General features: G+C 35.0%; 1 protein-coding gene across 1 annotated transcript; it reads left to right on the top strand.

The window, feature by feature from the left end:
- Positions 1-378: 378 nt before the first annotated feature.
- On the top strand, positions 379-10,546 carry LOC134236611 (rho-related GTP-binding protein RhoE-like). Its single transcript, XM_062718785.1, has 5 exons — positions 379-781; positions 4,945-5,035; positions 9,003-9,112; positions 9,233-9,367; positions 9,533-10,546. Exons 1-5 carry the CDS (start codon positions 629-631, stop codon positions 9,779-9,781), a joined length of 738 nt encoding a protein of 245 aa, XP_062574769.1. The 5' UTR covers positions 379-628; the 3' UTR covers positions 9,782-10,546.
- The last annotated feature ends 293 nt before the right edge of the window (positions 10,547-10,839 follow it).

Below are 10,839 nucleotides of genomic sequence, written 5' to 3'. Positions count from 1 at the left end.
ACCATTTGTCCCCATTGTGTATAGTTAGAATAATCAGTGGTTAATAAAATATGCTGAAGTATTTAAATTTTCATCAATGAAAAGAAAATTGAACTTTGGTTTAATTTTTTTTTTCAATCAAACACAATTGATTTTTTTTAAGTGTTAGTTGAAGCATTTTCTGCTTTCAAATTTAAAATATGATATAATTTTTCATCCTCATTCATATTTCACAACTCGCAGTAATTTATTGTTCTATAAATAGAAAAATCACCTGGATCCTTCACCGTGCCTCTCCTGTGAAAAAGGGAGTGAAGATCCTGCAATCTGATTGGCTGAAAAATCACGTGGTTTGTAAATTTCATTGAGAAAATTGACCGTCACATGGTTTTCATTTAATGCAATAACCCATGTGTAAACGTGGTTGAGAGGAATTCGTAGACAGGACCCATACTCGCTAAAGGGTAACAGCTGACGACGGATTAAAAAACATTTGGTTAAAAAATATTACGAAAAAATATACGGGGAATTATATATATACTCCAGTATCAGTGAATTCGCACCTATTCGTGTCTTAGGCCTTGGAAACGGGCGATTGATAGGGGAACCCCCTCTATTGGACATGGTGTACTAAATAAATACTTTCTTCATGTTGAAATCCAGAACTTTGGATAGCATGGGGTCGGATGGGGAAAGGAACCCTCAAGTGACTTCGGTGAAATGTAAGATTGTGTTAGTCGGGGACTGTGAATGTGGAAAGACTTCATTAATTAAGCGGTACATCAAAGAAAACTTCAACGAGGTATGTCTACGTTTCTAATTCGCTCTTTATAAAATATTTTGCTCTTTGTCGTCTTATTGTATGTACCAAATACAGTATTTTAGGAATTCACACGGATGGATGCACCTTAATGTGAAGCTGCAATAATGAAACCCTCTCCGCCCCTACCCCATCCCCAACCCCACCCCACCCCCCCCCCCACCCCCCAAAAAGGGAAAGGGCTACGTTATTGCAGCCTAAAAGATTGTTAATGTGCTACAGAACATTGACATGTAAATCTGCATTATAATGAAGCAGTATTGTACGATCTCGTGTACAGTAAATACATTCCTCGTTCATTCAATTAAATTGTTATCTTAATCATATCGTCGTGGTAATGAACTTTGAAAATTAAAGGGATAGTCAGCCAAGTCTAATCTTTAACCGCAAAAACTGAGAGTTAAAAGAAATTCATATTTTTTAATACACCTGGGAGTGCTATACCTGATGGTTATTAGTGAATGGGGTTTAAAACCTATTGTTATCGTTGCCTCTGAGGGTGTGGCCAATGTTTCACAGCGGTTGGTCTCAATCGCGGTTTATGTGGCTAGGAACAGATTATCATCCGAAGATCACCAAACGGTATCTTCTTAAAAAACTTGAAACCAAAGGTTTTTTTTATCTACTCCGTTAAACTCTAAAAATAGATCCGACGTAAGGAGTGGTAATAAATTCATGACCTGACATGCCTGCTTTAAATTATGCAATACCTTTCTCCTGAGTAAAACTTTTGCATTTACTTATTTCAAATGCATGCCTATTTCCACCGCGGAACAGGTTTAAAACGAGTGACAAAGTCCATTCCTGGCCTGCTCTGTCTCTTATGTAAATGGCACATTTGGTGGAGTGTCTAAATCAAGATTTTAATCAAAACCTCGAGGGGGTCCCACCGCTTTAACTATGTATACTTGATAGATAAAACGACATTTCAACGTTTATCTCTGGCGATCAGTTCCGAAGTTCTGACAAAAACTAAGTCACCTTGAAAGCGCACAGCTGTAGAGATCAAAATTTCAAGGAAAATGTCAATTCCGATGATTGATTGGTTACATATTTAAGAGAGAGCGAAAGAATTCAAAAGAAGATTTTTTTTCAGAAGTTCACGTATATTTTATATGTAAAGTGATAAAAATATAATGTTAGTAATAATAAGGGCTATTGACACACATCTGCAGTGCAGCAGATCTGTAGCTTTATGGTTTTATATTTTAGTCTTTGGCCATAACTGTTAAGGTCAGAGACTAAAATATAAAACCATAAAGCTACATCTGCAGCTCATAAGCTGTTAAAAAATTACATGTTTTCTTGGAGAAATAATTTATTATCGATAAAAGTTTTTGAACCATCACATTTTTGCATTTCAATAATCTATATTAAACTCCTGATAATTCCGACACCTGGTGATAAATGAATGGAAGGGTTTTTTTTATCACTGTGTCAACAGCACATTTAATTCACTGTAGTCTCCGTTGATAATCGAACATGAGCTAACCCAGACAATGCCGGCTGCTCTCTTGACACCGTCAGAGTGAACGACCCTCCACAACTGTCAGATTTCGCCGGTGTGGGTTTTGATTGACGATTGGCATTACTGACCAGTTCTGACATATGCACAATTAATGGCAGCGAAAGACGTAATCTCGACAATCAAAAATGTATATCTGTGGTAATATTATCATACATGCGTAATGAGGGAGAGAGAGAGAGAGAGAGATGATATGTATGATATCATACATGCATATGAGTGAGAGAGAGAGATGATTATATTATCACATGCATGAGAAAGAGAGAGAGGTGATTCATTTCAATTTTATTTTCGATCATTACCGTTTTTGTCCCAAAAAATGGCATTTATACATGTACACGGAAGAAAATACAATGTATATTCCAAAAAAATGCCAATTTCGACTTCACTTGTTATGATGACGGATAAATTGTACATATGTAAATGATTTTATTTTAAAATGTTCTAGTAGTACATACAGGCATTTTTATCAGAGAGCATTGTGGTATTTTGGTACTTGAATTAAAAATATGACAAACGATAAAGTTATGAAGTGAAACAAAGGGCTGCCTCATAATTTACATGAATGAGTGGTGAAGCAAAGGTTGTCGTAATTGTAAAGGTTTTTGTGGTCGGAAATGCGCTGGGCTCCACCACGAGCGTGGCGTGATGTGGACCTCTCATTCATACATTTTTTAGGTCATGCAAATGGAAATGACAAAAGAAAGTTGATCGATACGTTGCAAATTTTTTTGTCGGTGGTTGTTACAATTTATATAGCAAGACATTTATTGGGCTTTGTTGTAAATATGTCATATCTAAGCACACCATGTTTTGTTCATGGGGCAGTGAATAGTTAAACGAGTTAGAAATTTATCGTGTAAAAGCACTCTATCTTACTTATTTTCAATTAAAGGAAAATATTTGAAAGATCACGCGATATGGGGGCGATCTCTTTTATTTACATATCACGAATTCTTATGCAATTTAATAACGGAAGTTAATTCGATGCAGAAACTTAATTCAAATTGCAAATTCCTCTGACAGAAATTCCACACAATATGAAATATGATGATGCTATCAAATTCTGGATTTTGAAGATTATTAAAGCATAAAAATCGAGAGAATATTTTTTTTTAACTTGCGGCATATCTATGATACTGCAAAATGTTTGAAGTACCAATTTGTAAATTAGCAGACTACATGATCAACCGTGTAAAGAAATGCCACAGGGACTTGTAAAACCAACAAATAAACACAAGAATAACACAACAACACTGTCATTAAACCGTTTCACATAAACCGTTTCTTTTTCTTAGAAACATAACACTTGAAGGCATATTTGAAATGTTTCCGGAGTTCGTAACAAGATACGGCAAATTGGCCGCAGAAGTCAGATCGCCGTGGTCTCTTTATAAGCAATCAGCGAAGATAAAATAGGTTTCTGCATCTGCCACAGATATCTTAATTCTACACTGATAAGTAGGATGTTTCTTTAATGTGTCTGCTCTTGCTGACATTTTAAGATCCCTCATTTCCTGTCCCGATGACGTCATCTTTGCAGTGACATTTCGTCATATATTAATTTTCACAACTTTTTATTCTAATCAACAAAAGTACATCTTATAACAGCATTTAAACAAATTAAACAAGTAAGACATGATACTAAAGCGGGTCCATAATTATGGCTTTGTAAAGAAGGACGTTTTCCGTGCCAAAGACCGCGGGCCAATGTACATATAAAAAACAAAACTTAAAAGAAACTAGTTAACGAACCATTAATAAAATAAAGCCAAAACCCATTTCTTCCCTCCGACAAAAAAATTGGAAAATTGTAGTTAGATTCAATATAAATGCCTTTGATAGACACTTCTCTCAGTTAATAATCATCAGAAATCGGGCGTAAAACGCTTCTCGGTGAAGCTCGATTTGTTGTGAGGCTGACAGACTTTCTAGTGTGAGTCAGGGATTGCTGGTGAGGGCGATGTGTCAGAACGATAAATCCCCCCTGATGTGCAGTCTGATAAGACCAATGTGTCTGCTTCCCGCGATATCAGGAAGAATACCGTTCTATCTCGTGGGAATTCGACCTACTAAAAAAAGTGATACATTTTCCGCCAAATGTACCGATTCCTCAAAGATTTTCCTAGCAGGTTGTGTTTATATTGTCAGTAAATAAATACATGTATACAGGAAGATATGCACGTTTGAAGAACTGCAAATATGCAGAACTAATGCTGGAAACATGCTGGCACGATATCTTAGCTGCTCTTTTTGTAGGGAGGTTAGCTGCTAAGCATATTTGATATGGAAACTTGATATATATATATCTGTTACATGTAAACATTCGCATTCAATCAGAAAGTTTTTATATTATAATATAATTGCATAACCCTTGTATAGTTATAATTGGTTTATGTTGTTATTTAGACATTGAATCTTCATTAACTTACACATGTAGCACATTGTTTCATTAATTACCTTCTTCTGGCTCATGAAATGCAAGATCTGAGTTATACACAATATTTTGTGCGGATCTTTTAGGCAAGGGGTGTGGGGGGCGTGTAATATCGTTAACACTGTTTTATATTATATCATGATTTATACCGGTATCTATATGAATTTTCAATTTTCATTTCAGATATATACAGCTACAGCTTTTGATACCTACAATACGACATATCATGTATCCGACACGTACAAAATCCAGATGTCCCTCTGGGATACCTCAGGTAAATATATACTTATATACACCTGTATTTGATAAAAAGACAGGATTTCAAAATCAGACACTCAATTTAGTTCCTATTTGCAATGTTCTTTTGCATTTAGCATTATAGCATTAGTGGGACACAAAAGAAATGCGAGATAAAGACAGTGTTACTCGAGTGTTAGGTTTACAAATTACAATTCTAGGTTAATTGTAATCCTTGGGATACGATTTTTGTTGGTTTCATCTATGTGTGGTGGCTATTTGAATAAAGAGGCATGACTAGAATTGGTGAAATAGCCTCTGCAATATATCATGTAAAATATATGGGCAAAGTTAATATTTCCAGCTTCTTTGGCAAATGTGCTGACGTCTTAGACGCCAGACAAGATGTATTTGTAGATAACACGTGACCTTTCGTTCAAACTTCTAACATATCGACTGACTTTTTCACCAACCTTCTCGCCGATACCATCTTCTACCTGTATTTTCATATAATACGAAACGAAACCCAATCCAGTCGAAAATACAGAAATCTCGCACAAGTCTCGTGCGTGACGTAACTTAAAACCTAAGGTTAAAAGGGTGCGGAATTTTCAATAGCTGCACCGCCTTAAGCTATAGAAAAAAGTACAAATTCGGTTGTGTTTTAATATAAAACTGTTTGAACCTTGTGACATTAACAATTTCCGCTACCTGTACATGGATAACATTCCTTGGCTGTCCCCAGTCTTAATTAATTAGGTGATAAAAATGTTCCGATTGTTTTTGTATTGCTCAGGTGAAAAAAGATTTCTAGGACATTAATGTTTCTAGAATAATTTGCCATTTTTACGATATTTTGCTGTTTAAAGAAGAAAACCCTTTCTTAATATAAAATGGGAAGACAAAGAAAATCAAAGTGCAAACACACCTTAAGTGAAATTCACCTGTTGACCTACATACCTGGGAGGATTAAGAAAATTTGGCATGAGGATGGTTATTACCTTGGGTCAATTTTGAAATATACACCAATAAATCTGATTATAGAACTTAGATGTCAGATCCGTGCATTCCAATATTTTTTGTTCATAAAACTAATCCGAGTGACCGTCCAAAAGACAAAATGTCAGCCATTGATAATTGCACTTACATAAAAAGAGAAAATCCGGCTTATAATTTGAGCCCAAGATTATCTATTACCATGAAGTACAAAGATTTTGGCAAAACCTTCCCATTGAGTAATGTACGACTTGAACTCAGAAATGTCTTTGTCAGCTAATAATTTATTCAAGCCTTATTCTAATCACTTCGTATTAATTTTAATTCAAGTAAAAATGACGAAATATTTTTAATATTTATCATTAATTCAAGTCAGCCCACGCTATTTATTACATGAGCGCGTTCCAGTGAAAGTAAAAGAACTGTGCAAGAACATTAGGAAGCAATTAATCGAATTTGATGATTTTTTCTGTATATAATTTATTCGTAAATTCCATATAAGGAGGTACAGTTAATTAGAACTGCCAATGGCATCCAAGGTAGATGCATCAATCTAACTTTATTTATAAAGAAAAGAAAATTGAGGTAAATGATTTAAAAGAATAATATAAAAAAGAAAAATCTTCCTTTTGTACGCGTTTCCATCGGTCTTAAAATACAAATTGCAGCCCCGTTAATTATAAAAACTTGCCGCTCGTATGTCACCTGTCTATACTGTGCCAGCCAGCTGTTCTTTTCTGTCAATGCTTTCTTGATTTCTCGGTTAATGGTACCGACAATCCACATAATGGAATCAAATTCTTTGTTCTCGGGTGTCAGACAAAAAGTTAAAGCAACCACGTTCTTTAATTCACTGAGTTAGTTTACACGAAGGAAGAAAACATAACCATTTCATGCACTAAAATGATTTATACACATTTCTGGACAACTATTGCAACTACGTGTATATTAATTACAAGATTTTGAATGTTCTTGTTTTATTTTTTATTTCAAGCTTCAAATTACGTCGTGTACGTACTTTTCCATGAAACTTTTCATATTTCATAGACCTTGAAAAAGAGAATCATTTTTATCTTATTCCTTCTGAACTATGTCAAAAAGGTAGTTTGTCACTATTGGTGTGGAAGATTGAATTATAAAATATGTTTTCGATAAATATATATATGTATTCCTTTCATTCATTACACGTAGCTAGCCATTTGGCAGACACCAACAATCGTTAAATGGGCGTAGTAAAAAATTTATATATTCCCTTTTTCTTTACCTTTGAGATAGTTTCATTCATACCTGACAAAGAAAAGCAAAGTAAATGTAATGTCATTCTTTAGCGCTAGGTTTCTTTGCTTCGTCGGAGATTTGTATGAAGTATGGGTGTGCTATTTGGGCGACTATTTACTTTGTGCATTTTTATGGCGCTTGATTCAACACGTTCAAATTCTTGTTGCCCATAAAGGTATATATGTAAAGAGTGGGGGAGGTCCTTGAAGCGATCATAAATTAAGGTCGTCTGCTTTGAAATCACTTTTAGCCTTCAGATTGATATCCAAAAGCTTTTTGAACATTTTTGTTGGTAGGGACTTTTTTGTAAATCAAGATGACAGTGCGTTTTATATACGAACACATTTCTAGTTTTTTCGTCTCCCTAAGTCAATGATTTCTGGTCCACCCGCCCCGGAGTGGATCAGAAACTTTTGACTTGGAAATGAAGTTTTTTTTTTTTTTTAACCCAGGTTCAGTTTGGGAATGCATTATTATGAAATACAAAAAAAAAAAATGTTTCAAGGACGATTGCGTCATGTTTAAAATTACTCTCTTTGTTTTGTTCGGCAGAACATTTGGATTGTGGTTAGAAGATAGATCGCGGTAGATAAATTTATTTCGGTAGGCACCATGTCATGATTTTTGTTGGTGTGAAGTTTATTTTTTGCATCATGCATTTTTATTTATAAAGAGGAATCTTGCAATATATTTTAAATTGTTGGCACAGTTAGAATAAAATGTTTGAGTAAAATTCATGTATAAAACAATTCGTCTTGCAATAAATACAAAATAAGGTTTTTGACAATCATTTTGAATACATGAACAACTTTCTTCAGAGTTATAAACAGTTGCCTGTCTAGAAAGACCCCCTCCCCTCAAAAAAAAAATCCATTAGTTCCAAATGAATGAAGAATTTGAATTGATAACCTAAACGATAATGGAAAAGAGCTAGAATACGTGGGCTTCACCAGCTTGGAGTACCTGAACCACCTTGAACTACCTGTAAAATTCTTAAAGAAATCTATGTCGTTCCAAAATTCACTTTACACTTGGACTTATTTGAAGAACAAATTTCAATCGAGATTTGATTGAGAAGAATAGTAGGAAATTTGTAATTCCGATTCTACTATTTGCTCAGCCAAAATCAAAATACTTCGGGCAAACAATTCCATTGTCAAACTGGGGACTTTTAAGAATTCTCTCAAAAAAAATTTCATTGATTTAAAAAGAAAATTCCAAGTCGTACTTTCTGATAACATATGTTTGATAAACTGCGTCGTTGAAAAACAGGTTTAGGAAATGTAAAGAAAGAAAATAGGCCATGGTACTGAGCTTTTTCCTTGAATGTTAAAATCAGAGTGTTGCTTACACAGAAAGAAATCAGAAACCTCGGAAGAGAAATTTAAATAGGCAATTGATAATGATTGATTTGTAGGCCTTAATTTTTAGCTTTCTCTTGCATTGCCGTCCATATCGTGGTATTCGAACAATTCAGTTGTTTTGCGGAAGAAGTGGGTTGTGTTTTTAGACCTAGATATCAATTTATGCAATAAACCTTGACCATTTACCCACTGTGGCATATTCAGCAAATTTACATGTAGTGCACAGGTTTTCAACATATACAACTTGCAAACCTAATTTCATCGATTTCTTTAATCTCATACTTACAAAATCATACATGTAGTTGATAAACTGATTAGAACAATACAATGTATTAATTTTATATCTAATATTTCCTTTAATTCCAGGCTCTCACATGTATAACAGTGTGCGCCCTCTATCGTACGCCGACGCTGATCTCATTATGGTCTGTTTCTCCGTAGCAGATCCAGATAGCTTGGAACACGCAATCTCACGGGTAAGTGACGTCATTTGTGTGCTCGCGCAATATAAGAATTTTTTCCCAATTATCAATAGAAAATAGGGTCTATATATATATATTTTTTTATCACTGCTTCATTTCTTTTATTTTTTCTAGTGGTCACGTGAAGTCAGGGAACACTGTCCGAAACAGCCCATGATATTAGTGGGCTGCAAAACAGACCTCAGAAGCGATCCCACGACGCTAGCAGAACTTGCCAAGAAAAGAATGTCCCCCATTATGTATGACCAGGTAAGGATTGCTCTTAACAATATCAAAATTTTTCTATAGAAGATCAGAAGCCTTTTTTTTTGGGGGGGGGGGGGTCAGATATAACCACCTCTTTTTGAATAAAAATAAAAGGGGGTCCGAGACTACACATGCATTATTTATTTACCAAAAAAAATCATTTTACAGGCTCTCAAGTCAGCAAAGCATATTGGAGCTTTGGTTTATTCAGAGATTTCTTCCAAAGATTCACAGCGAAGCGTGAATGACGTCATAGAAGTTGCGGCGCTGTCATCTGCCGGAAATAAGACCACGCCAGAACAAAGTCCCACCTTCCGCCGACAGAGGTCTTTCATGCGACGCAAACGATTTAGCGGGATTGGCGAGGCAAAGGTGCAATTACGAAAGGAAGCAGCCAAAAGCTGCTGTATCATGTGAACAGCGACTGAAAATTTCAAAAAAAAACTCATGATCTCTGACTTGTTTGAAGGAAAAATGTGTCGTTTTTCCTTAATAAAAGCTTAAGAGCTTTTGCCACCGTTTTGCCTATTTCAAAGTCATAATCATTCTCAACATTGTTTTGCTACACTTTACAAAGGCTTTCAGATGTGTTTCTGAACACTTATAAAGACATTATCATGGACCATGAATATTAAGCATATTTTGTAACGAACTTACGTAACAAAATGAATCGACATGTCCTGTGAAGTTATATTCTTCAATTCAAGGATTAAAGCGACCATTTTAAAATTGCAGATCTTTATAAGAACTGGAACACATTTCATTTAGTGCGAAATGACTGTCGAAACGCTGACAAAACATTGTTAGGCATTGATGAACTGTTAATGCAAGGCAAGGTGGTGAACACTGTTATGTGATTATTAGACAGTGAGACAAGGGGGCTCTATTTTCCCTGCCTTCTTTAGGCTAGAAGAATTGCAAAGGTGCTAACGTGTGAGAGAAAAAAAACTGTAAGCAGAAACAATTGTCCAGCAGTTTGTCTTTCATATTTGTGTATAGTATTGAATGCAAATGATATATATTAATTTATTTTTGTGCAAGAGTGTCGTGTGTGCAATTTCTTGTGCGGAGTGCAATATTGCTTGCGTGCAGGAATAATAAGTCGATTTTGTTTTTTTTATTACACGGGAGGTGTTATATATTTGATCAAATTTGATACTTAAAAATAAACAAAAAATGTAATTCATGCGTTTTATTTTTTTTATCAATTTACTTGGGAGTAATGAGGTGCTGTTGAAGGTGTTCAGACGGAATTATCGTTCATACAAACATTTTCGACTTCTTCTGATGAACCAATTTCAGCCTAGTTCGACATATAGGCAGAGCATTAATGAGTGAAGAAAAAATGGTGTATTTCATGGCTACAAGCTGAATTTTTTAAATCTTCTATACTCCTAGATGCCAAACTTCAGAAACTTGGCATGATTATAATAAACGTTGAACCTTCCATCAAAATTGTGAATATCATGACCCTT

The sequence above is a fragment of the Saccostrea cucullata genome, unplaced genomic scaffold, assembly GCF_032062105.1.
Source record: "Saccostrea cucullata isolate Sc308-1 unplaced genomic scaffold, CSIRO_AGI_Scuc_v1 ctg1450, whole genome shotgun sequence".
NCBI classification, from domain to species: domain Eukaryota; kingdom Metazoa; phylum Mollusca; class Bivalvia; order Ostreida; family Ostreidae; genus Saccostrea; species Saccostrea cuccullata.
This window is presented reverse-complemented; position numbering and strand designations above follow the sequence as displayed.

Coding starts and splice junctions, on each gene's coding strand:
- LOC134236611 (XM_062718785.1), top strand. CDS start 629: ATGTTGAAATCCAGAACTTTGGATAGCATGGGGTCGGATGGGGAAAGG. Junction 782..4,944: donor TCAAAGAAAACTTCAACGAG/GTATGTCTACGT, acceptor TTTTCATTTCAG/ATATATACAGCTACAGCTTT. Junction 9,113..9,232: donor TGGAACACGCAATCTCACGG/GTAAGTGACGTC, acceptor TATTTTTTCTAG/TGGTCACGTGAAGTCAGGGA.